The sequence below is a fragment of the Pyrus communis genome, chromosome 5 (genome assembly GCF_041283825.1).
Source record: "Pyrus communis isolate YQ-2024b chromosome 5, ASM4128382v1, whole genome shotgun sequence".
In the NCBI taxonomy this organism is placed as follows: Eukaryota; Viridiplantae; Streptophyta; class Magnoliopsida; order Rosales; family Rosaceae; genus Pyrus; species Pyrus communis.
The window spans coordinates 2,791,328-2,819,040 of record NC_142569.1 but is presented as its reverse complement, the minus strand read 5'-3'; the positions used below and the strand labels follow the sequence as shown (position 1 = coordinate 2,819,040).

Here is a 27,713-nt window from a genome sequence, read left to right as displayed (position 1 = left end):
TTAACATATTTAAAGAGAAATCATTTTCCACAATATATATGATGTCCCACCAAATTAACAGTTACACAATTCAGTTTGGATTATTATTATAGAGGGTGGACCTATGCATACATTTAACTTTACTTCTTACACCCCTTCTTAATTTTCAGTCATTTAATTGAATGAATTAAAGAAGATCAATAAACAAAAATAACAAGGGTGTGCAGGAGGTAAAAATAATGTGTGAATAACACTACCCTTATTGCATGTGGTCCAATATCCTAGTAAATAAGGTGTTGGGTTGCTACTCATGCATCCCGAATTCGAAACTTCCCATTTTCCTAAATTATTGTAATAGTATCGAACTCTCTGAACTCTCCCCCTTCCTCCTAAATAATAGCACTCCCCTTATTAGATTACATTGTTGTGGAAATGGGGATAAGTAACATGTTGATACATGGGAGTTGAGGGGCCATACATGTAGTAAAGTGTACAATTAATTTGATTAAATAAACAAAGTAAAAGAAAAAGAGGAAGTGGGATTTGCTGCGAAGACTGCATCGAATATTGGGGCTCTAGGGATTCCCTCAACTCTTATCTAGTTTGCTTGCTGCTATCTCTATGCAAATAAAAGGAATGTATGTTCTTGATTAGCTTCAACTCCTTAATTAGTAAAAGTCTCTCCTTCTTGAACCTCCCAAAGATTCATCTCTAATGTCACATTACCTTCCTGTCCGCTTCTCGGATTTCGAATGTCCTCAATATTCTTTCCCATTTTTTAATTCCATTTATAATAATCAAAACCGATTTTACACCACAACCATCACGTGAAATTAGATTCCAAGTAATTAACCCTTAACCAATTCTCATCTAATATTAATCAGACAACACATTCATTCCCTCTCGATCTCCTCTCTCTCTCTCTCTCTCTCTCATAGTCATAATATATTTCAACTCCATCAAGAAAGACTCACGTCGCCACCTGCTCTTTGTCCGCATACTCTTTGTTTCAACGATTCCCTTCTCAAAGAGAAAAAACATGTTGAGCAACTGTGATCATGAGAAGATGGCTCTACTCATCTCTTCAACTACTAACGAATGGCCACAGGTTCCCTTCTCTCTCTCTCTCTCTCTCTCTCTCTCTCTCTCTCTCTCTAGATTTCAATTATTAGGCAAACCATGACACAACTTTTGTTGCTTAGCTCTTGGAACAGAATATTTCTCCTGTGATGTAGTTATTTTTAACCTAGTACCACTGCCTTAACCCTCTTTCTTTCTTTCCCCTTTCCTTCCTTCCCTTTCGATATTTGTAGTTGCAGCAGGACATTCAAATCGATGATATTCATCATCAAAAGGGCTTGAACAACAACAACAATAACGTTAGGTCTTCATCCACGTCTTCGCCGGCGAATCGGATAATGGAGAAACCAGGTCAAGAACAACTCCAGCTCCAACAGCAAGCCCTAAAGTGCCCTCGCTGCGATTCGTCAAACACTAAGTTCTGTTACTACAACAACTACAGCTTGTCTCAGCCGAGGCACTTCTGCAAGGCCTGCAAGCGCTACTGGACCCGAGGTGGGACCCTCCGCAACGTTCCGGTCGGTGGAGGGTGCCGAAAGAACAAGCGCGTAAAGAGGCCCGGCTCAACATCTTCAACATCATCAGCCATGGATGGAGGAGCTACTTCTTCTTCCTCTTCAGTTCCTAGCACTACTGCTGCTGCTAATAATAATACAAACCCCAATTCACATCCATCCCACATCGATCAAATCAATCCGCTGTTTTATGGGTTGTCTAGTAACCCTTTTATGGATACTGCTTCAGGGTTTGATCTTCATCAGTTGAATCATCACGCTCAGCTGGGATTAGGGTTTTCATCATCCTCAGGTACTAATATGATGTCCAGTGATAATTATCGAAACCGGTTTAATCCTGCTTCGAGTTCATCACTTCCTTCCAATTATAGTCCCATGTTTAGTACTTCCCCATCCACCACAGTTCCAACTATGGCTTCTGTGCTTGCTTCTAAATTCATTAATGGCGGTGCTTTCAAAGATATTCAAGCTAGAGGGCCTCATCAGCAAAACCAGTACTTCCAGTCCTTACTACCCTTCGAAGATCTTCAAATAGCGGCAGGAAACAACGGCGAGGCTGGTGGTGCTGTGAAAGACGTGAAAGTAGAAGATCATAATGGCCAAAACAGGTTACAGTGGAATAATAACAATGGTAGCAGTCATGTGAATGGTAATATGAATTGCCAGAATCAGATCTCGGAGCAAATGGGGCTATCAGATCCTACTCCTTACTGGAACTCATCGACTCTCGGTTCTAATTGGCATGATCCAGCAAATCTTGGGTCCTCCGTCTCTTCACTGATCTAGCAAAAACCCAACTTCATCCTCAACCTTATTTTTCGATCTCAAATCTTCCTTTTACCTTAATTAGAGTAATTTTTAGGGTTTTTTTTAGTTGGTTGGTTATTGGTTTTTAGTGAATTGGAGTGTGGTTTTAGAAAAGTTAAAGAAAAAAAAAACAAAAAAACTTGAAAAACAAAAAATTGGAAAAAGAAAGTTCATGGGTACAGTATTGGAAAGAAGATGGCAGGAGCTGGGATCGGAGTGATCATGTCAGCAGCAATAAGAGAATCAGCCTCTTGATAAGTTTTTTATTAATCAAGGGTTGACAATCCCCCCTAATTTGCGCTGAGAGGAACCTCGGATCTTCTTCGTCTCACTGCCTCGAGTACTATCAACGATCATTATGATCATAATCGTAATCATCTTCTACACAGAGCTGAAGTCTCCTCCTCCTTTGGTGCAAACAGCTTCCTCTCTAGTTCAGTAAGTTGGTGTGTTTATTTGGTATATGTATATATGTGCATGACAATGTTTCCTAACTGCCATATGTATTGGTTATAATTAGCTAGGTTGGGGTTGGTGGGTTACTTTATCCATGATCAGAAGAACTGATTTATTTTCTTCCTATTTTGTTCTTGGGGATGGTGTGTTTAGAGGGGAAAAAAGGGGTTAACTTGGTATAATGGTATACAAGAGATGGGAGACGATTGTTGTTGCAATGTGGGTAATATATATGTTGGTTTTTCATTTATATGATGTACGTTTCAACTTAATTTGTACTTTGTAGTTGACGATATTGTTCAGGAGCATCATTAACTGGTTTTGAATTTGAGTATGTTTTTAGAAGAATGCTGATATTTTCAAACCATTCACATTAAAAGCTGAACATATACTGTATGTCATGATACTGTCTGTACATGATGTTTCACGAAGCTACGTACTAAGGTTAGCTGTACAGAGTATGGGGTGGGTAAAACGCCTAATTGTGGCCAATAACCTCATTATTGATATGCCTTTTAACTCGTGCAATTAGCTACTAACACGCATTTTCCTGACTCGTAACAACTAATGTCAGTAGCTGGCTATTGTCAGTTGTTGCATGTAGTGAGCATGCATTTAGGCTACCATTGAGATTGAGTGTGGTGTTTGTGGAAACTAATGTGAACCTCAAGAAAAGTAGATGGTTCGAGTCAAAGCCACAGTTTTCATGTCTTGAAATTATTCTACGGGAGACAACAAATATATGGATTTGAAGGTACGTGAGATTTATGCCCTTGGACAATAGTATGCTGGCTGTAGGGAACTGTTTATTCTCCCAATTTATAGTACTACCAGCTTGGGGAGAGATAGAGAGAGAGAGAGAGAGAGAGAGAGAGAGTGGTGGAGATTCTTTATGCACGTACGTGATGAAGGTTTCACATGGGAATAACTAAGATAAGGTAATGAATTAATGTATTTTCAAATGGACAAGCCATAAGATATCTACCTATGAGATATCAGTGGGAATTCTTTGACTTATGCGTGCATGCATGTATATGCAGATTTAGATGATTAACTTAGTTTGAATTGTTAACTTGTAAATTTTTGTTAAACTAGCTAGCTAATCATCTGATGAAATTTATGTTGTTGTCACAGTAATAATATTCAGTATGGATATGATATCCTAGACTTAGTGGTAGACAACTGGTAGCGCACTCCTTCAAAAGCTGCCAATTCATGATCTACCCTTGCCGGCTCTCCCTTTGATAAAATGAATTCAAAATCTGGTGAGAGCGAAATTCAGATGGAAAACAGACTTACTAATTTCTTATTTTATGTGGGCATACAATAAAATGACTAAGGGGAATTTGGAAAATTAGCTTTTTTAAGATTCAGATATATCCAGTTGAGTCCCCTCCAACAATGTGAAACTCTCGTTAAAAGAATTTACTAAAATTCTTTAACATATTCCACATTTGGCTACTTTGCAAATTTTCTCTGAGCTCTAGGTTTTGGCTTAGGTTTTTGGAATTTGAGTGACATTACATAATTCATGCGTAGGATGAAATTCGGCCTTGTCTCACATTTATATATACGTGCATTCGTTTTTGGGACAATATATACTCCGTTCTTTTGGGTCCTTTTTGCAAGGGTTTGTGGGTTTAGAATTGGCAAATTAGTAGCAAGAAAACTAGATTAATTAAAATGAGCGTGTTTTTCCTAATGAAGACAGGATTTTATGAAATAAGGTAATATATGGTGGTTTTCTGTGGTGGTAGTGCTGCTGGTCCCAATTTATATTGGCTGATCGGCAAGTACTGATCACGATCTAAACTTGCCTCCAAGATGGAACTTGGAAGCCTTCATTATGATATCCATGCCATGTACATGTACTCAAAAGTAGCTAGGCAAGTGACGATGCCAACATGTATGCATGGTGGTCCTCAGTTTGTATATTTTATGCATGCATGTTTACATGTTGTCTGGATTGAACATCGTTTGGTGATGAGGGCATGTGCCTTTATACGATGATCTAATATATCAATATATCAAAGAACAACCGTGTGATATGATTTCAACGATGTGATGATTGTAGCCTCATTATATATTTATAACATTAAGAAGAAATAAGACCATGGTTGTGGAGCACAAAGCCATACTACATTCAATAATTTTCGTTAATAATTTAACAATATAACATGTCAGATTATCTTGTAGAAAAACAAAACATTTAGACGACTGATTTGTGTTACCGTATCAACATATATAATGTAGTACCAACGTTTTACTGCAGATTACGAGGTCAGATTATACATCAAAATTAATTCTAGGCCGATATTGGCAGGGCAATAAGGGGAAGAAACCAAAATGACATAGAAACCTGTTTTGTATCTTTTATAAGAGGTAACTTGTCCAGAAATTCAAAACACAATTAGATTTTAGGGCGTTCAGTAATTAAGAAAGGGAGTGTACATGTTGTAAAATAAACCTGTACAGGGATCAAATTCTGCAGAAAGCTGATCCTCTAGGGCTGAAATTTGTGTCGTTGAAATTAGGGTTCCAAGCTGCATGTGATGGTGTCTACAGTTTACTTTTGTAAGAAATTACCGAGGCATGTCATTGACAGACCTCTGCAATTGCAACCTCTGCAGAAGTGGGGTCTTGGATGCCAAATTAGTCCAGTGGGCTTGGTTTCAGGTTCAGTCTCTTATATTGTCTACTTGTTTATCCCTAAGAAATCCAATTTTTGGGGGGATGCAGGCCCCCCTCAATTGACAGAGGAAAGATGATCAGCTTCTTAACACATGCGGGGTCTCCTAGCTCCTGCCTCTCATTCCTGCATTTAATTTAGTTCTGGCTTTTCATGCAAGCTATCGATATCGGAACATGGTCGCATCGGCATCGTGGTATAGTAATTAAAGAGATAAATCGAACCATAACCTTGACATAATTCAATCCAAAATTAATAAAAAAATTTAAAACATTTCAAAAAGTACGTATTGATTGAATGATAATATAAGATAGGCTTTTTAAACAAAATGATCCTTGAGATTTGCATAACACATCATTTTGGTCATTGAGATTGTCCACCATCTATTATTTTGGTTCTTCCATTAAAAACTCCGTTAAGTGGTCCCGGAGCTTATACAAAAAACTGAGATTTTTAGCCGGAAGTTTGGGCAATTTTCAAAGCTTCGTAACTCAATCGTTTCTTAACCAAATTCGACCCATACTATATCAAAATGAAGATAGGAAAGTGTTGAACAAGATTATACCTATTTGGAAGCCCAATGGTTGCCGGAGATGGCCGGAAAATATCCTGAAAGATGACTGGTCCGCGGGTAAACTTTAAACGTTCATAACTTCTTCAATACTCAACGAAATTGAAGGATTCAAAAATGAAAATCATACTTCTCGACAAGACAAAGAGAATGGTACCTTTCTCGACAGAAAACTAGGTGTGGTTTGGCTGAAAAATAGCCTGAAAGGTGACTGGTCCACGGAAAAACTAGAAGACTAGGTAAACTTTAAACATTCATAAGTTCTTCAATACTCAACGAAATCGAGTAATTCAAATACGAAAATCATACTTCTCGATGACACGAAGAGAATGTCACATTTCTCGATGGCTAACACACTGTGGTTTAGCCGAAAAATATCCTGAAAGATGACTGGTCTGCAGGAAAACTGAAAAACTTGCCGGAAACTGGGTAAACTTTAAACGTTCATAACTTCTTCAATACTCAACAAAATTGAATGATTCAATACCAAAAATCATACTTCTCAACGAGACGAAGAGAATGGTAGCTTTCTCGATGGCTAAGTCGCCATGGTTTGATCGGAAAATGGTTCAAAAGTGGTTGTCTTAGTCTCATCAAGTTACCACTTTCGAGCTATTTTTCAACCAAATCACAGCGAGTTAGCTGTCAAAAAAATACCATTCTCTTCATCTTGTCGAGAAGTATGATTTTTGTCTTTGAATCACTCAATTTCATTGAGTATTGAAAAAGTTATGAACGTTTTAAATTTATCCAGTTTCCGGCGAGTTTTCCAGTTTTCCCACGGACCAGTCACCCTTCAGGCTATTTTTCGACCATCTCCGGCAACCATCGGGCTTCTAAATAAGTATAATCTTGTTCAACAATTTCCTATATTCATTTTGATATATTATGGGTCGAATTTGGTTAAGAAACGATTGAGTTATGAAACTTTGAAAATTGCCCAAACTTCTGGCCAAAAATCTCAGTGTCCGGTATGAGCTTCAAGACCACTTAATTGAGTTTTTAACGGAATGACCAAAATAATGGATGGTGGACAATCTCATGGACCATTTCTATTGATTTTCAATCTCAGGGACCAAAGTGATATGTTATGCAAATCTTAGAGATTATTTTAGCTAAAAATCCTATAAGATATAACAACCTGAGCACCACGATGTTTTTTTTTATAGAGTAATGCTAGGTAGACCAACTTTTTAGACTATATTTACAAATCATGTAATATATCATCAATAGAAAATAATATTGTTAACACTTAATCCAATCATCAACAATCACGTCATGTGATTTATAAAATATGATTAAATACATGTTAATTTGTCTGGATTGAACATTGTTTGGTGAAGAGGGCATGCCTTGGTATCGATGATCCATATGTCAATATATCAAAGAACAACCATGTGATATGATTTCAACTAAGTGATACTTAAAACAATACGAAGAAAGAAGACTACGGTTGTGAAGCACAAAGCAGTAATACATTCTATAATTTTCGTTAATAATGGAACAATATAACATGTTAGACTATCTCATAGAAAAATAAAACATTAGACGACTCATTTGTGTTATCACATCAACATGTATAATGTAGTACCACCGTTTCACTGCAGATTACAAGACCAAATTATATATCACAATTAGTTCTAGGTCGATATTGGAAATGCAATAAATGGAAGAAATTAAATGGCATAGAACCTGTTTTATATATTTTATAAGGGGTAACTTGTCTAGAAATCAAAACACAACTAGTTTGATTTTAGGGCCTCGAGTAATTAAGATAGAGTGTTTAGGCAACATGCATGTTGTAAATTAAGCCTGGACAGGGATCAAATTCTGCAGAAACCTGATCCTCTAGGGCTGAAATTAGTGTCGGGTGAAATTAGCTTTCCAAGCTGCATGTGATGGTGTCTAGTCTGCTTGTGTAAGAAATTACTGACATCGTTGACAGACCTGTTGCAATTGCAATCTCTACAGATGTAGTGGGGTCCTAGATGCCAACTTAACCCAGTGGGCTTGGATTCAGGTTCAGTCTCTTATATTGTCTTCTTGTCTGTATCCCCAACAAATCCAGTTTTTTGAGGATGCAGATGCAGCCCCCCACTCCCCTCTTTCTACTCCTCTCTCAATGGACAGAATTGACAGAGGAAAGACGTTCATATGCTTAACACATGCTGGTCCTCCTAGCTCCTGCCTCATTTCATTAGTCATTCCTGCATTTAATTTAGTTATGGCTTTTCATACAAACTTGCGATATCGGGAACATGGTGAAGCTCGCTTCGTGACATAGTAATTAAATATATAGATCTATCGATAACTCTGAGTCAGAATTCATTAGCAATCCAAATTCACTAAAAATTTGAAAATACCTCAAAATTTATTGATCTAATGATAATTAATAAGATAACAACCTTAGCAACAACAATACTATTTTATAAGAACTATGCTTCGCTACGGAAAGAAGAGCAACATTGAAGAAGTATTCTTCCCACTTTACTCACAGCATGGTCATAATTATCATTTGAAAAATAGACAATTAGATTTAAAACCTTTTCCTTAAGCAAGTTTTAGGTAACTCCTCCAAAAAAATCACGTTTGATGTAAATCCCTTGACTACTGTACAACCTAGGATAACCTTCCTTTTGTGTAAGATACAAAGAAATATTTTTATTTTTCAGTTCAAGCCAGCCCCTAAGTTTAAATGGATACAAACATGATTTGGGCAACACCTATATATTAATTATTATGATTTCAAACGGCAAAACTTATATTTGATTGGCATTTTTTGTTAATTGTCACTTTCATGCTAAGTTCTTATTCATCTTCTTCAACTCTTTTTTTCTTTTTCTTTTTGCCCGTGTTATTCTACCTTATATGGAGGCATAGTTTGTATTGAAATTTGTCATGGTGAATTGGTGATAACTTGTAATATATATTCCTTTTGCTTCTACATGTCTTGAAATTTGCATTAGGTATATAATTGTTTTGGTATCTTTATTGAATGTAGATAGTGATATTTTTCATACGTAGAATTATTTCGTATCTCTTTTATATAAATGAAGATGTTTTATTTTTCATATATATATAATTGTATTATATATGATTTAAAAAAATTATTTTAGATATCATTATCATAGGTAAACAATTGCATATAATTAGGAATTTCAATTTAATTATATATTTAATATCAATGTCATCAAAATAATCATACAACAAGAAATGAATGCACAAATTATGTTTAAATTGTAACCCCATAAATGTTGGGTTAAACAAAAAAATTACTATATTGATTGGGCCTACATCAAAAGACCTCTTGATCGTAAGATTGGGTTTGTCATACATCACTTATCATATGAATCCAATTGTAAAGGATGAAATTCGTTTGAAATATGGTTTTAATTAAATATATAATCTCATTATATAATTAATGGGAAGTGATTTTCACACACTTTTTTTAGTTTCTCACATACTTCTCTTTATTTATGATCATCAAATTAAATAAATTAAACAAAAATTAATAACAAATTGAACAAATGTGTGCAAGAAGCTAAAAATAGGGTATGAAAATCACTTTCCATAATTAATAAGAGAAATACAAGACGAAGCTCATGTAATCTTAGAAATTTCTAATATAATTCCCTACCAAATACATTATGTTAATTTTATTTTATAAACATTCTATTACAAGCCTTACGACAGGTATACGAAGGAACCAGCTAGAAGAGGACAAGTAGACCAATGCGAGGAAATATAGGTGCAGATATGAGACAATGGGCAGTTGTGTGTGAGGGATTTAATAATTAGATTGGTGATGACTGATGGCATGCAGTGCAATTGTAACCCCTTCCCTCCTTCCTTCCTTAGAAGTACCCCCTTCTCCACGCTATTTTCACAACTCCTTCACTTTGATAATGGCCTACGTCAAACCTTTGCTCTAAAGCAACCCTTTGCCATGACAAAAAGAAATTTCAACTACCTTTCTTGGTTAGTCCAACCCCATCTTCTACATTGGTCCCCTTCTCTCTTTTAGTCTTTATTCCCACTAAAGTTTTAGTGTTGGACAAAAACTTAAAAGGAAATTCGATCACATTATTCTTACGATAATTTTTACAGAAGTATGTGACTCTATGTATTTTGGTTTCACCTGATCTAACGTACTCTAATTGAATAATCTGGGTGTGAAAGCTACCCTAGTAGTGCAGCTACCAAAGTTTCTAATATAGAAATAGGAATATTTTGCAAATTAACTACACTTTTGTGAACCCATCATTACTTTATCCACATTCACTTTCTAAGACACAAAGTCTCAATACCATAATGTGGTCTAAACTTTCATTTTACGGATCATTGACAGTATTTATATTGTATAAAGAATTTATGTGAATTTAGAATATATTTGAGGAAAAGACTGCGTATTCATCACATACATTTTAAAGTATCAGTGTTGCTTAATGGGATCGTAGAATAATACCATTAAATAGTATATAAGTTGATTGGCTGAGGAATGAGGATACATATTTACTTTCTAACCATTTTGATTGAAAATCTAATTACAAATAACTCCTTAATATAATTATGCACACACACTATTGTCCTAGATTAGCACACGTAATTGTCTCAAACGATCATATGGTTTAAGTGGCTAGCTAATCCACAAAACTGTCTAATGAACCACAAGACACCAGCAAGCTTGACCAAATGATGGTGCATTGGGGCTTTGAGTCCCACATCGACGGGATGTTAATTTGATGGAAAGTCCACTTAATTTCCACCGGAGTTTTTGTATTTTGGCCAAGTTGGTCACCACCACTTATGCATACTTCGATCTTAGAACAGTTCCACCCCTAAAGACTTTGCGTCAGCACCCAGCGCATTTATCCATTCAAGTGAACAGTAATAAATCCCAGTAAACAGTAATAGGCCAAAGCATTTCCACCCCTAAAAAAATACGCTGGCACCCAGTCTAAAAATGCGATGGCACAAACGATCTCCACCCCTACAAAATGCGCTAGCATCCAGCCCATTTAAAATATTTTATATTTTTTTAAAAGAATAAATAAATAGTTTTATTTTCAGATAAGATTTTTAACCAATTTCGGATAAAATTTCAAATAAACTTAAAAAAAACAAACTAAAATAAAATTACATACTCATCAAATAAACTTTAAAAAAAAACACACTAAAATAAAATTACATAAACTCATCAAATACACTTTATTCTTCAACCACAAGTTTATTTTAATTATCCTTCTTGCAATCCCCACTGGTGCTCAATCAAGTTATTCTAGCGGGTTACGTGCCAGTATGGCTCTTGCACATTAGTGTACTGCTGAGCGATCAATTCATTGTAACGTCCATCCCGTTCTAACGGCTCGTGTTGCATGGGATCTTCGGTCCGGTCATGAGCACAGTAGATACGTGTTCTTGAGTTGTTCATCAGATTCGGCTCATATTCATCGACGGCATCATAATCATACTCATCTTCCACAATCATGTTGTGGAGAATAATACACGTCATCATGATGGATCGAAGAGCCCCGACATCAAACATTCTAGCAACAGACCTGACAATCACCCAACGAGCTTGCAGGATACCAAAACAATGCTCCACATCCTTCCTACACCCCTCTTGACATTTTGCGAAGTGTTTTTCTTTTTCAGTCTATGGAAGATGAGGGTTAGGTATTTATAGAAAAAAAAAAAAAAAAACTTTTTAAAAAAATTTATGTATTTTTTAATAAATTTTCTGTATTTTTTCATAATTTTTAATAAATTTTAATATAGTTAAATAATCTGGACCGTTGGATTTGAAAAATATTCAAATCCAAGAGCCAAGGCACTGCCACGTGGCCAACGGTCATAATTCTAACCGTTGGGCCTTTTTTATTTATTTTATTTTTATTTTTGGTGAAAAAAACGTGAACCGTTGATCTGTGATCGGACGATCCATTTTAAAAGTCAAATTTAATTTTTTTTTACTGTTGGAAATCCAACGACACTGAGGAGGGCCACGTAGCTCTAATCCGGGTGAACACAAGTGGGCTGACAAGCGGGCCCCGCCGCCTGCACCCTTGTCTCCTACTCACGCCAGTCGCGAGCGTGCTGCATGCGCTAACCAAATAGGCTGGCCTCTGGGTCTGTCCAAAATGGGCTGGTTTGTTGCCTGGCTTGGGTTGGGTGCCAGGCTGTTTTGCGGGCTGGAGCAGATTAACAGGGTGCTGGGCTGATTTTTGGACAAGATCCTGGGCAATTTTGTGTCCGATGGAACTGCTCTTATAGAAATATATACATCACACATCAAAATCATATGTAAATGTTCGATGTGGAGCTATAGCTAGACACTGGGTTGTTCCTCCATGCAAAGGGTGGTGGAAGCTTCCCCACTAATGCAGCTGTACTCTCATCATACTTTGTCCTGAAAGCTGTATTTACCATCATGCCCTTTCCAGTTTCAAGCCAGACCCTTTAGGTTGAAATACTCAATCATTCCCATTATTTATGGAAGTCTCTTGGGGCACAAGCAACCGAAGATGGCGACCTCCAATGTGCTTTACTGTTCACTTTAGAATGGATGGATGTGGGGACTGGATTTTTTTTTCCAACGAATAGTTTTGGCTAAGATAGTGATGGACTTCAAAGGAATATTTACCTATTTCTTTATTTTTTTTATTATGTTGGAGATATTCGAATACTGATTTTAAGTTATTCGTAACATCCTCATCATATACAAATTGCAGTGGCTTGTCATTCTTTAATCCATTTTTCATTTATTCCACATCAAAACTCCAAGAGCATATTTTACTTTGTTTCGACACAATAAATAGACATGAGATGATCATCTTAGGGTGATTTGTCACATCCCAGACCAATTCATTTTTCATTTATTCCACATCAAAACTCTAAGAGCATATTTTACTTTGTTTCGACACAATAAATAGACATGAGATGATCATCTTAGGGTGATTTGTCACATCCCATACCAATTCCGTCGTAGCACAATATTATCCGTTTTGGGCCCCGGCCACGCCTCACAGTTTTGTTTCTGGGAACTCAAATGAGAACTTCCTAGTGGGTCACCCATCCTAGGATTGCTCTCGCCTGAACTCACTTAACTTCGGAGTTCCAATGGAATTCGAAGCCAGTGAGTTCCCAAAATGCCTCGTGCTATAGGAGGTGGGTATGTACATATAAGGCACATTACCTCATTTCTGTTGGTCGATGTGGGATGTTACAATACACCACCTTTAGGGACCCGACATCCTCGTCGGCACACTCGCACCGAACGGCAACCTGGCTCTGATACCAAACTGACACACCCCAACCCGGAATGTCCACCTGGACACTTGAATCGCGATGTGTTGGGCGACACCTGGAAGGTGACGAAGCCATAAAGTGAAGTGATGTGGAAAATGTGAATAAATTAAAACCTAAAAGTGACTAATTTAAAGTGCGCATGTGAGCGGGGATTGAACCCATATCACACAAGTGATGTCAGAGCATGATAAATTTGCTGTAAAATAAGAGTAATGATAATTGTACTGAAAGGAGAAGTCTCCTACATAACAGCTTTTGCCAACCATCCTTGTCATCACGAAACCTCTGGCACTAAAATAACATCCCACATCGACCAACGGAGAAGGGATGATGTGCCTTATATGTACATGCTCACCTCCCATAGCACGAGGCCTTTTGGGAACTCATTGGCTTCGGATTCCATCGGAACCCCGAAGTTAAGTGAGTTCGGGCGAGAGCAATCCTAGGATGGGTGACCCACTAGGAAGTTCTTGTACGAGTTCCCAAAAACAAAACCGTGAAAGCGTGGCCAGGGCCCAAAGCGGACAATATTGTACTACGACGGAGCTGAACTGGGATGTGACATAATATTGTACTACGACGGAGCTGAACTGGGATGTGACATGATTCTTTTTGGATGGATGCTCCTTTTACACTTGTAGGCTCTAAAGGATAAGAACTAACTAACTATGTAGCATTTACATCGATAATTCAATTATCATGTAATATTTGTACTTGGGATTAGTTAATGATGCTGGAAAAAAAAAAAAAAGACAATTCCACTAAGTTTAAGTCTTTAATACGTGGGTACTACTCTAACACTACATAAGCAAAGATAAGGTAGCAATTACAAGCATAATATGCACCTAAGATTCTACTAGTTAAGGCCAATATTTAAATTCCAATTAACAAACTATCCATTGCAGATTTTACTCTTAAAGAAATAGTAAGCCAATATACATCAAAATTTAATCACAAAACTGGAAAATTGTTTATTGATATTCAGCCTTTCTCAAAAGCAAATTCAAATGAAACTTGATGAAACTTGTAATGTTTGCAGTAAAAATTATTTCATAGCTTAAGCTTATTATAATTGTAGAAATTGAGATTCTACCATAAAATTAAAGGAAAACTAACAAAAAGTTCAAAAAAAAACTTCAGTTTTAATGAAAAAAGACAAATAAAGGTGCAGTGAATAGTACTAGGAAAATGTAAAAATATAGTTTTTCATTAAAAGTGAATAGTACCAAAGTGTTTCGTTAAAACTCTCTAAAATTAATTAAAAACATATAGAAAATAGCCCAATATTTATAAATAAATTCTATTTTCATTCTTTTCTTGACATAAAATTTATACTCTCAACAACGATACAAAATAAGATATACTACGGTCTACATGTCTCAACAATTTCCACTCAAACTTGCTTTGAAAATTTAAATAGTATTCACTTTTAGAGTTTATGGTTTAAACAATAAATTTTGAGTCACTCGCTATAAAATAGAAAATCGGGTTTTCCCTTTTTTGTTGTGCGACAGAGATCTCTCTGTGGCAGACCACAGATTTGCTTTTAGTCCGAAACCACAATGCCCACCTTCACGCCCTCCCTACCGACAAAGAGTCTCACGTTGATTGAAAGATAAACTTTAAAAGAGTTTTTTAAGTTGTACTGTTTTTTATATTGCTATTTAGCTTTTTATGGAATCTTAATTTTTTTTTATGGTATCAGAGTAGGTTGACTCATATGTAAAGTTCAACAGTTACACGTTCTTCCTGTCATTCAATTCATGCCACATGTTTGCTTTAAAAATTTGCCACACATGAAGAGCGTGTGAAAATATGAAGGTAAAAGAGTTTAACATCAATAAAAGAAGAAAACATCAATGAAAAGAGAAATCTTACAAACCACAAATATGACACTCGTTTACTTTCACACTCACAACATTCTGTATTTGTAGAATAATCCCTCCTAATCCCACATGGATCTTTGCTTTCAGTCTTAATGCATTGATTATTATATGTTAATTCATCATGCGATTGCAAGTCCTAATACATGATTGTTTACGAAATAATTAATTAATAAATGTAGTGCTAATCAACTGTGCCGGTGGTGGTCCTTGCAGAGTTGGATTCACTGATGGAATTGGATTCACTGTCCTATAGAACGTGGACGGTGTTGTTTCAAATGGAATCAAACCATGCCGGCTTTTTCTCCCTTCCTTTAGGCTCTAATCTAGAATTCATTTGACATGTTGTAAATCTGTGAAGAGAGACTTATCTACACCTGATACTCCATCATGGCGTCACAAATTCAGGGGCCTAATAGTGCAATTAGATGGTATCGTGTGATTCGTACAAAATATCACATATCACAATAGCATATGTAGACAAGTAACTTATATCTTTGATGAGGCATTTAAACTCACCACACGCAAATAGTGGTGAGCAATACCAGCATATTATTTTGTTATCAAATGCGTTTAAATTTTAAAATATATATCCTATGAAGATTATATCACACACCCGATTACAATCAACACAATGGTCTCCAACAGCTATGCCTGCACAGACGACACAATCTCTTCCAATACTTATTCATTGATATGAATTATTAGTATTTTTTTTTTTTACAAAAATTAAAGCAAATAAAGAGAGCTTGTAGCTGTAATAGGCAGGCTTTAACTTGCCAAGTGCAATAATAAATCATAAAGCAAAATAACCAAAAAAATAAAATAAATCATAAAGCAATTTGGAAGTCTGTCTCAGGTGATTCATCCTTCATCAAAAGCATTTGCAGTCAACCACCACATGCAACAAGACCTATCCATATGACTCTCGTTCGTCAACTTTTCTACACATTTAGCTAAACCTTCCTCTGTGCTTGCATTACATCTAACTTTCTGTTCAAGTACTCTCTTCTTGCTTTTGACCTTTTCCTTCAAGACCTTGAATCAAGTACAAGTCATCAGTTTGACATAATTTTCACACAACTTTAACATTTATTGATCACATTACTAATTGCCTATTTAGTAAGAGTTTTGTATACGTAGATAGAATTAAACTCTATTTATTAAATCGGTTTTCAACAACGTAATCAGTAAATATATATAATGTATAAATAACTGATCAGATACTCATCATTTATCTAGTACAAGTTCCGCATAAATAAGTCAAACTCACTTATTTTTATTACACGTCTTCAATAGTGTGACTAGTAAATATGGTATAGAAAATTGATTATATATTGACCACATAACCGGTATGAGTTCTGCATACATGCATACACGAGTTGAACACATCATCTCTGTTATTTAGATCTGTCTTCAACAATGTGTTCATTAAATATGGTGACTAATCACATACTGACCATTTTGCTATGACAAGAGTCCCGTGTAAAATTGGAATGCACTTGTCTAAATCCCACGTACAATTGGAATGCACTTGTGTTATTAGGTCAATCTTCAACAACGTGGTCAACAAATATGATATAGATGGTGTTAATTTTGGAGTACGAGAGCAAACAATAAAGGCATAAAATACCAAAAACAAAAGCACAAATATTTAGCTCAATAGCTTTCGATGAATTTCAAGTTCAAAATACCACCACCTAAATAACCCAACTCATGGAATTGAACAAAAGGCTATATATGCCTATGACCCAAATATTATCCTCTCATTTACAACATAATATATAGTTTTGTTCCACGAGAAACAAAGATCATACATACCTTAACCACCAAGTACAATTAACCAATTTAGTAAATAATTATAAGAACTGAAAATTAATGGGTGACACTTTGAGATCCATATGGTAATCTCCCTTTGGTATACAAAAGTAAGTATATGATTAATTTGCATGCTTTGTAGGGATACGATCATACGCATGCCTTAAAAGTCTCTCAATTAGGAGAGCCATATGATCCGGGCAGATCAGGCCACTGCTTTGGGTTCAGAGATGGGCCGCCGCTGCTGCTGCTGGCAGTGGTGGTGGTGGTGGTGGTGGTGATGGGGTTGTTATTGCCCATGGTCCACAAAGCGCTGTCCGAGGCTGCTGCTGCTGCAGAAGAAGAAGGATTCACAGATGATCTGTTGACGACGCTTTGGGGGGCCCACTGATCATGCTCAGATGGGTACAGAGCAGCTTGATCCAACAGATTGTTGCTCCTGGAGCCGCCCATCTGAAAAAACTGCTGACGTTGCTGCGGCTGCAACGCCACCATAGGAACTGAGAGATTGAACCCCTGCAGCAGGCTCATGTTCGAGGCAGGATCATGACCGCCCCCAACATTGAACGGCTGAGATTGACTCAGAGATTGAAGCCCTGCAAAAGGTGACAAGTACCCATGAGAAGAACCAGGGTAGTACTGATGGTGAATAGCCAATCCACCGCTCGGGTTCGCCGTAGACATCCCCACGGACCCGCCGCCAATTCCCAAATTGTTCTGCACGTTCTGCTCTTTCTGTGGTGGCTGCGGCTGCACGGTCCGAGATGCTGACGCCGAGGAGGAACCCCCCTTGGCGCGCTTCCCCTTCCGGCATCCGCCGCCGACGGGGACGTTCCGGAGGGTCCCGCCCTGAGTCCAGTACCTCCTACACGCCTTGCAAAAGTACCGTGGCTGAGAGAGGCTGTAGTTGTTGTAGTAGCAGAACTTGGTGTTCATGGACTGGCACCGCGGGCACCTGTGCGGCTGCTGGTTCTGCTGCTCCGCCGCCTTCAACCGCTGATCCTGGTTCTGCTGCTCCTTCTGCTCACCTCCCTCCTGCTGCTGTTGCTGCATGTTGCTTTCTCTCTTGTGATGGTCTGAAATTGTCTGATGGATTGATGTGGGGCTTCAAGCGACATGCAGAGGTTTATAAATAGGAGGAAATTGGATCGTTGTTAGGGTGTGCTAAACGTGTCCGTCGCTAGTCCTAGATAATCTACTCTCGACACCCAAAACTGCCAAAACTAACGGCGAGCGTTATCGTTATATTGCTCTCTCTCTGCATGCCGGGTGTTCCTTCCTTCTTGTTCCCACCCACCTACCAGGGTTACATCCAAACCCATCGGCCATTCATTTCATCATTCACATTGAATAATGAAACAATTAAAGCCCAGGTGATAATTGAAATTTATGGAAAATCTGATCTTGAAATCGAGCGATATCCGCGAGGATTTCTTTTTCTCCTTCTAGAAACGGTGTCAGAGTTTGAGACGAATCGGTTTGACTTGCTTCTTCTTTTTTCTGGAATTTTGGACCGGTGGCAGATATGCAGAAAACCCAGAAAAAGGAGAGCGGGAGAGGGAGAGGGAGAGGGAGAGGGAGAGGGAGGGAGAGAGAGGGAGAGGTTGTAGTAATCTGTGGGAGCTAGAGACAATATGGGAAACGATTTTCCGTCACATAACAGCATCTATCTCACCAACCCAGCTCAGAAAAAGTTAGAACTGATAAAAAATTCCCAGTCCATTTGCTTTTGATCCATCAAATACAGGAAAACCAATACAGAAAAATTCAGCCCTTACCGGAAAACGGTCCAAAGAGTCGGCCTTTCCGTTCCGATATGCTAAAGATTTCAGACCCAATGATCAATATCACCACCCAAAAAAAAAAAAAAAAAAAAAAAAAAAAAAAAACCACAGAAATATTATGAGAAGAAAAAGATGAGAGTTTTAGCTGTATTCGGTTTCTAGATATATGGAGGTGTAGGGTAGGAGATGGACCACAGGAACAGGGGAATAAGAGAGAACAGAGCCTGCAGAGGCGGCGGGTAAGGGCGGAAGAGGGTGGCTACTGGCTAGTGGCGGTCGTCAATGGGTTTTTAGCTGCTGTGTCAGATACTCAGACTTCAGCAACTACTATTTCTTCTCTCTCTCCTCTGCCTATCTACTACAATCATACATACTCTCGAGTCTTGTATTCACAACTATTTTCCATTTCCTTATTTAAAATTTTATTTTGTGGTGTTTTTGTTGGGAGAGTACAGATTTTCTCCGGATCTGAAAAAACAAAACTCAATAATTAAATAATATAGATCATTCAAATTTGATTTAATAATTACAAATAAGATATTTTTTAAAAAATTATAATAATTGTAATCGTTCGATTAAATTTTAATTATCCGAATTATTTCATCATTGGGTTCCATTTTTTTTAATTTGAAGAGGATCTGTACTCTTGTTGGACGGATTTCTTCTCTTCTATTTGACATCACCATGCTAATTGGACACCAATTCTACTCAGAATGACAATTGTGTCCCCTTTGATAAGAACATTTCCACGGTGACTCTCTCTCTCTCTCTCTCTCTCTCTCTCTCTCTCTCTCTCTCTCTCTCTCTCTCTCTCTCGCATATTTTCTTGTATACTACTCAAGTTTTGGATTAGTCAAAGTACTTTGTCATTCTTCAACAAACTAACTTTGTCCAGAAGAATTCGAATTTGGTTGTAACCTATATTTTTTTATACAAGCAATAGTCTATGTTAAATTTATCCAAAATACAAATAAAAAAATTTTAATTTGAGTGTAGAAGAATGAAAATATTGCTCTGTTTCTCGTTTAAGAAAAAAAAATGTACGTGTGTGCGCTAAAAAAAGCAATAGTTTCCATATAAAAACTTCACATTTAAATCTCTCTGAAAAATGTCAGCGTGTGTTAAAGTATTCTCGAATCTCTCTTATCTCGTTTACCTAAAACCGTCACCGTTAAAAATGTTAACGTCAAAGATATTCACGTTAACATATATTCCAATCTGCCTCTTTGATCAAAAGTGTGTGTGTTAGAGAACCAAATCTCTCTTTTCTCGATGATTAAAAAATGTATGCGCAACAATATAACGCCAGGTGGTGATTGGTAACTAGAGTTGATGGAACGTCGAGCGTGTTATGCAATAGGATTGAAAATTAATTACGTATCAATGTGGAAGAGATTATGTTGATAATGATTTATCTACCACAACAAAACTAAGATTTTATTGGGTTTTGTATGTTAAGCCATCTCTTATGCACCAAATAATTTGGACTAAGATATTATCTGTGAGTCCATATGTAACATTTATGCAACGGAAAGTTAAAAACCTCTATATAAGTTTATATTCAAATCAAAACTTATATTCAAATTTTAGTTATATATAAGATTTAAATCTTATGCGGAGCATTGATTTTTCACTAATTCATTCTAAATTGCACACGCAAGAAGCACCATAACCATGTACTTCATAAATATCCAATTATTAGAATATATAGATTGCATTGGAGATGGTCTCATTAGCATTATGTTTTTTTTTTTTTTTTTTTTTTTTTTTTTTTTTTTTTTTTTTAACTCATTTGCTTTACGTTTGGTAATGGAAATTACTTGATATATATAAGGACCAAGGAGTGGCAATTTGGGCAATTCAGTTTGAAGCTATGAAAATGGGTGCTGACTGCTGAAATTCACATTTTCTAGGCCTAAAATATAGATTGAAGTGTGAGTGTGTGAAATGGAAATTTGGATTTGATATGTGTAGAGATGTTTTTGACACACATCTTAACACTGATTTAGTTATTTTGTAGGGTTATTTCGCAACATACTTAACTAATTGAACTGTTTATAGTACAACATTCATCAAATCATTCTTATAAAAAAAAAAAAAAAAAAAAAAAAAGATAGATTCCAAACAATTAAGACATTTTATTTGTAGCAAAGAGAAACAACACAAAACTCTAATTTCTATCAGTCATATAGTTTTAAATTTGCGTGATTTTTTGTAAACATGATATTTTAAAGAAGACCTAAAAACTAAACATATTCAAACTTTTGCAATTATATTACGAAGTAAGTTCTACGTAAACACGTTTAAAATATGTCTTAAAAGCGTGAATCCCAACTCCAATCAAATATAATACTTGATAAGATTGGATTAGGATGATAGAGAGGCACTTACCCCTGCCCTAACCAACGTAGTTACGTAACGGCAGACGGCAGAAGAAGAAGAAGAGGAGTTAGCAGATGGACCAGTTGGTGATGGTAGCGTCCGTCAGGGGTTGCAACTGCTCCCCCACACTCCCACATTCATACCGTTGTCCTCGTCCCGCACTCCACATCGTCCTCCTCAAAGCTCTCTCTCTCTACGTGGTATGGTGGGGACGAGGTTACTTGTATTTATGCCATGCGAACATACTGCAATTTCTGATTTCGATGGCATTGTTGGGCTGGTTCAATTTGGGCCCGGCTGTTAATTCTGTTGGGTCGAGTGGTACACTATTCAATTCATCCGAAGGCTATTGAGTTGGGTTTTTGTAATCCATCTTTCGTCACATTGTCTTAATCTCACAAAATTAAAAGTCCCTGCCCAACCATATCTACATTGTTCTTTAATAATAAAACTAAATGAGCCAGTATTCTCTTAACTAGTAAAGAAGAGGTTTTAAGTTTCGTGCTCACTAGGTAGCCTCACAAAAAACACAAATGGTTCAGAGAACGAAGGCTAACTACATTATTGTTAATCCGTTGTGAGACTTAATCCACTATCTGAGATATCGTTTGTTAAAAAAAAAAAATATACTAAGCCAAAGTTGTAAAATATACATTTGAAAAGCAAAGAAAAAAAAAAGATGAAAACATTAATGCCACTTCAAACATGCCACCTTTGATTTATTAACTACAAGTCTACAAGTACCAAACATTAGGCTTCAACTCCCTCCATGATATGCAATGCAACAACTGAGCAAAATTTCCTTCGCCAAAACATCTCACTATTTCTTCACATCATCTTCAGGCCTCCGAATCCGCCTCCTAACATCCACAACATTCCCCTTCTCATCTAATATCTCCACCACCACCACATCCTCATCCAGAACGTCCACAACATTCCCCTCCTCATCCAATATTTCCACCACCTCCACACCGTCATCCAAAACCCCCACAACATTCTCCTCCACCGCCACCTCATTGTCAGAGTCCGATGAAGTCCCAACCACTGTCTCCTTGATCTTATGCCCCGCCTCCTCCACGGCCCCCCACGCCCCCTTCACTGTGTCCTTCGCCGTCTCTGCTGCCTTGCTCGTCCCCTCCTTCACCTTCTCCGCCACCGTTTCTGCCACGTCCTCTGTTTTCTCCTTCATACTCCAAACATTCTCTGTCGCCTTCTCCTTGGCCTGCTCCGCCGTCTCCACGACCTCATAAGTTCCATCTTTTGCCTTCGCAGCCGCAGTGTCGGTCATTTCTTTCGTTTTCTCCCTTGTTTCATAACCGTACTGTTTCGCTTTCTCCTTGGCGCTCTCTGCCGTCTCCGCTGCTCTGTTCACTCCCTCTTTAGCCTTCTCCGCCATGGTCTCCGCTGCGCTCTTCGTCTTATCCTTGAGTTCATCTGTTGGATCCTTTCCTTTGTAATTCACGTTCTCATTCCTCCACTTCTTGTCATCATATGCCCAGTCAGCCCTCGAATCTCTATTCCCTTCTGGTGCATTTCGACCCTGAAGTTCAAGCGTGTACCGGATCAAATTAAATTATGAATCCATCAAGAAAATTTTAGAGAGACGGACCAATTATCTACTACTAAATGCACCGATGTTATCCCTAACTTGCACATACCTTGTGAAAACATGGGTGGAACCATTCATTAAATATATCAATTTTTCGATGTCAGATTCTTACATTCGTCGACAAGTATTACTGTTAATCACGTACTCTAATAACTAATTACCTCGGAGGATTTGGAGGCGGAGGCGAAGCAGACTCTCGAGACTTTGTGAGAGGAATTTCTGAGAGAGAGTGATGAAGGGGTTTGAGGGAAAGACTTGGAGAGGTTGAAGATGATATTTTTTGCCATGGAAATTACTACCATCTTCGCTGCTCAGATTATTTTCTGTTTGCTCTCTTTCTGTTCTTTCTTTCTTTCTGTTTCCCTGTTAAATTTAGTTTTCCGTTGTGGTATTATATCGAGCCACCGCTTTCTGGGGTTGCTTCTTGTTTGGGAAGATAAGGTGGCAGCCCTGTTGCTCGACGCGTGTACTGGTCAATGGATGGGGGCTCTGCATACTTACACATGTTCTGTGATTCATGAGTCAGATATACTGCAGTGTTCTGTTAGGTATTGGCAAGATTGAAAAGCAGCTATCTAGTTTGAGGGTAAATTACATAATACCCTCTTAGGTTTGGATCGAATTACAATCTTATATAATATTTTTAAAATATTTTAACCTCGTATATTTATTATTATTTTTTTTTAATTTCATACGACCGTTTTTTTTTAATTTCATACAACCGTCTCTTTTCCTGTTAGCCCTTCTGTTAACTGCTGAAGCAAGTCGGACATGTGGATTAAAAAATTAAAATTTTATTATGTTTAAAATTAATTAGAAATTCAACTAAAATTTTGAAAAGATAATTGAATAATTGAAAAATAGAAAAAAGTTTCAAACACCCAGAAATTCGTTTCTTCATGTTCTTCCGTCTCCACTTGGTCCACTCAAGGACCAGAAGTCCCAGCAAAAGCTCAACCTCGAATTCGACGAAGCCGCACTGAGATCTAAGCCTCTGACGGAAGGCAGAGGTCGTCCAGAAGTCGTCGAAGGTGAGTTCGACGAAGCCGCACTGAACCTAAAGCCGAAATCCCCAAAACCCAGATTTCGCTGCCCTTCGATTTCGTTCCAAGTGACCAGTCGAATACCAAAATCCCCAAACTCCCTTCGATTTCGTTACTGGCTGCGTCTCGCGGTTCCGATCGACGCCAATTCGAGGTTAGAGTGAGAGGATGAGGAAGAGAAAGAGATAGAGGAGGTCGCCGGGATCAAGTGGGAGGGCAGCAATGGTGTTTGTAAGGGAGGGGAAATAGGTTCCATCTTTCTTTTTTTTTTTTTTTTTTTTTTTTTTTCTAGGGTAATCTGTTTCAGATCTTATATATATTTTTTGGTTGATTCTTGTGTTGAAAACAAATATGGTTTTTTTTTTTTTATGGGGCAGGGGTTGTTGTTCGATCATGTTGCTGGTTGTTGTTTGGGTTGCAGATAGGGGGAAGAAATGGGTAGCAGGTGAGGACACGACTTGGAAGAAGAAATCGAGGCAAGGCAAGGGTTTGAGGTGGTGAGGAAGGTGGGGCAAAATTCATAGTGAGCCCTTGGGGTTTTCTGGGTTGCTCCGGGCTTTGCTGATGAGGAAATTGATGGTGGTGGTTCTGGAGGAAGAAGCTTTGTTGGTGCGGAAGTGATGGGTGATGGGGGATGGGGTGGTTATGGTAGAAGGGTGGCTCGGGTGGGGAAAAGGGTGGTGGTGGTGGTGGGAGAAGGGGTGGCTGGAAGAAGAAGATGAAGATTTGTGTTTTTTTTTCCTTTAATTAATTATTTTAATATTTAAAATTTTTTATTAAGTGTTTAGTCACGTGTCACAAATGTGGCAGCCACGTCAGCACAAATAAGGATTTTATATTTGCCACGTTATTATTTAACGGTTAACTTAACAGATTTTTTAACGGTTGTATGAAATTAAAAAAAATAATAGTAAATGTATGAGATTGAAATGTTTTAAAGATGTATAAAGTTGTAATTGGACCCAAAGTTGATGGGGTATTATGTAATTTACCCTTAGTTTAATTCTAATAACGTTTCTAGAAAAGTGAAATTGATATTGAAATTATTTAATGCTTTTTGTCACACAATTTTGTGGTGGTATTTATTCAAGGTGTTGCATACGAAATTTGTAGACTGGAAATTAAATACTTGTATATTATAGCTTGTCATTTCTTTTTAACAAATGATAATTTTGTTAATTAAATATTAGTTAGTCACCGACATGATTCGAACTCGTACTGTTATGTAAGCGTTTAACATTTTTCTACTACGGTGATAAAAGGTATTAGCATATAGCTTGTCATCGGATAACTTAGTCTGATTTCATTTTTTTTTTAAATAAATAAAATCAACACATTCGAAAAAAGAAAGTGATGATTACAAATTTTTTGTAAGAAAATGTTTCTAGTAGTGCTTTCAACACCTATTATCTAACATGTAATTTACGATGATTACTTAACAACGCGACTGTTGCACAACTTTAAATCATGAATGTCATGTCCAAAAGTTTTCCTTTTTAACACATATATGGCACAAAGGCATTCACGATATACTTATGTTGATCCTAAAATTTACCAAACGTACGTGGCGCGCAGACCGAGTAACTAATGAGCTAACTACGTTTTTCGGTTATGTGCAAGGCGTGCCAACTCATCGGCCAAGCTCGGTCGAGGATTAAAATATGCTGATGTTGCATTAAGCGCTGCTGACTTCTTAATTTTGCGACTGCGGCCTAGTAAGGAATACGTATCGGCCTTCAGGTTTTAGAGCTTGAAGACAAAGCTGCTAGTTCTGCAAAGCTCATGGACCGTCGACGCCGGGTTCGATCACGATGATTATATTCGTGAGAGTAGGGTTGGGCAAACGGATCCTGGACCCGCGGGTAGGGGCGGGTACCCGTTGTTTGGGGCGGGTAAGGGCCGGGTCCAAAATTTCTAAACACAAAACGGGGAGGGGCGGTTCTGGTATACCATATTAGCGGGGCGGGGCGGATCTTGAAATAGAAGTGGACGGGCCCCCGGCCCGGCCCGTTTCTAGAATGAATAATAGAAGAAAATCAAGAAATTGTTTCCTCCAGGTCCTCCCGACTCCTCTCATTTCACAGTTCACTCAGACCTCTCTCCTCCTAACTCTCTCCGATCGTCCTAGCTCCATACATTGCTACCCTCCGTCCGCTGCCATCATCATCAGGCTTCGATCTTCTTTTCCTGACTCACTCTCTGGAAATCAATCTCTCTCCCTCCGACGAACAACGAAGTCGAACAACTCGTGTACCCAACAAGGTAAATATTTTCTTCTGCTTCCTTAGATTTGTAGATGCTATTCTGGGTTCTCAAAGTGAGCAAGACCCCAATTGAAAATTCATGTGGGTTCTGTGACTGTGTGCTTTTCCCAGTCTGCGTTTTGACCCCAATTGAAAATTCATGCTAAAATTCGTTTTTTCTTGTCCATTTTTGTATGATTGTTAGGTTGATATGGAGGGTTTTGGGATTTTTGGTTGATTGTTTGAGATATTGGAGTTTTGGGGATTTTTTGGTGTTGATCAGGGGTAGGGGTTTTTGATTGTTGATCAGGGATTGTAAGTTCCGAGCGTGTAATCTGAGGTGGGTTTGCCGAAATGTTGCAGAAATCTGAAGAATTTCATCGGCAAAAGCTGAGATTGCTGAGAAAGCGGCGGTCTTGAATGTGCATTTTACGGCAAGTTGTGTTGTTTTTGGGTGTTATTAGTTGCTGGGTTTAGTTTGGTAGTGGGATTTGAGAATTAGGTTTGATTAATTTTGGTATTGTGGTGAGTAATTTAGAATTGGTTTGTAGCAAGTTGAAGAGATTGATGATGTTGTTGGTAGAATTTTGGTGTTGGGTTTTTGGATTGCAAGTGATTTTTTGATCCCGTGGTTTTTGTGAACTTTTGCTGGTATTGCAATTGTTTAAGTTTCTTATTTTTGCTATGAACTTATGATTGCTGAAATCTTAATAGATTGAAATAGTAAACTTAATTGACTAAAATTTGCTTCTTGTAGTTTCTGAATTTCGTTGCGAACTTATGCTAAGTGAAATCATAATACATTGAAAGAGTAGACTTTACTTTACTATTGTAAAATGTCATTCTGGTTGAATGTGCTATAAAGTGATGGGGGTATTGAGGTTTTGATGAACAAAAATTCCAAAGTGAGCAGCCTATGTAGCGCTCCTTCCATCGATTTATGTTCTTTTAGTTTGAGAAGTGCAATATTTGGACAGTGGTGTTTGTGAAATTGGGGTCCTCAATCAAATTTAAGAACTGTGACATATATGGTAATTTGCTCCTTTACAGTTTAGACACACAGTGAGGGCAAAAACTAGGGATGGCTGTGGCAAATATGCTCGAGAATTTTGTTAGAGATGGATCCTTCAAATGGTTGCTTGGAGATCGTAGCCCTTATGATGAAGAATTGGAGGATATGGAAAAATCTCCTTCTGCCCAGAAGAATTGGGTTCCAGAGCTATCTCCAATTGCAAACATAGTTGTCCGAAGATGTTCAAAGTAAGTTTTCAGCTGTTCACCTGATACTCTGTCAACTGTTATATTATCACGGTAAAACTGGATGAAATATGTGCAACTTATGTTTATCGCTCCTTTGGAAATTATTCTTTGTTGTTGGGAACTTCATATGAATCACAAACAAAATGTGGTAATTAGTATTGTTAATCTATGAACTTGGATGTTGGACTTTGTATTTAGATTGGATGTGAATCTGTGCAGTTTTGCAATCTGTGCAGTTTGCAATCTGTGCAGTTTTGTGCAGATTGCAATCTGTGCAGTTTTGCAA

General features: G+C 37.6%; 3 protein-coding genes and 1 long non-coding RNA gene across 4 annotated transcripts; 2 read left to right on the top strand and 2 right to left on the bottom strand.

Moving 5' to 3' along the window:
* The first annotated feature begins 604 nt into the window (after positions 1–604).
* LOC137726688 (dof zinc finger protein DOF1.4-like) lies at positions 605–3,163 on the top strand. The gene is made up of 2 exons (XM_068465627.2): positions 605–1,087; positions 1,293–3,163. The coding sequence occupies exons 1-2, from the start codon at positions 1,019–1,021 to the stop codon at positions 2,358–2,360; spliced, it is 1,137 nt and encodes a 378-aa protein (XP_068321728.1). The 5' UTR covers positions 605–1,018; the 3' UTR covers positions 2,361–3,163.
* Positions 3,164–16,941: 13,778 nt separating this feature from the next.
* Positions 16,942–19,241, bottom strand: LOC137725221 (uncharacterized). Its single transcript, XM_068463841.2, has one exon. It carries the CDS (start codon positions 18,157–18,159, stop codon positions 17,281–17,283), a length of 879 nt encoding a protein of 292 aa, XP_068319942.2. The 5' UTR covers positions 18,160–19,241; the 3' UTR covers positions 16,942–17,280.
* A 2,723-nt stretch (positions 19,242–21,964) lies between these two features.
* On the bottom strand, positions 21,965–23,264 carry LOC137725222 (uncharacterized). Its single transcript, XM_068463842.2, has 2 exons — positions 23,043–23,264; positions 21,965–22,812 (listed from the first exon to the last, which is right to left on the bottom strand). Exons 1-2 carry the CDS (start codon positions 23,181–23,183, stop codon positions 22,093–22,095), a joined length of 861 nt encoding a protein of 286 aa, XP_068319943.2. The 5' UTR covers positions 23,184–23,264; the 3' UTR covers positions 21,965–22,092.
* A 2,113-nt stretch (positions 23,265–25,377) lies between these two features.
* On the top strand, positions 25,378–27,624 carry LOC148696559 (uncharacterized). The gene is made up of 2 exons (XR_015962269.1): positions 25,378–26,186; positions 27,218–27,624. It is a non-coding gene; the product is annotated as an uncharacterized LOC148696559 (long non-coding RNA).
* Positions 27,625–27,713: the final 89 nt, after the last annotated feature.

Coding starts and splice junctions, on each gene's coding strand:
- LOC137725221 (XM_068463841.2), bottom strand. CDS start 18,159: ATGCAGCAACAGCAGCAGGAGGGAGGTGAGCAGAAGGAGCAGCAGAAC.
- LOC137726688 (XM_068465627.2), top strand. CDS start 1,019: ATGTTGAGCAACTGTGATCATGAGAAGATGGCTCTACTCATCTCTTCA. Junction 1,088..1,292: donor CTACTAACGAATGGCCACAG/GTTCCCTTCTCT, acceptor CGATATTTGTAG/TTGCAGCAGGACATTCAAAT.
- LOC137725222 (XM_068463842.2), bottom strand. CDS start 23,183: ATGGTAGTAATTTCCATGGCAAAAAATATCATCTTCAACCTCTCCAAG. Junction 22,813..23,042: donor CCGCCTCCAAATCCTCCGAG/GTAATTAGTTAT, acceptor CTTGAACTTCAG/GGTCGAAATGCACCAGAAGG.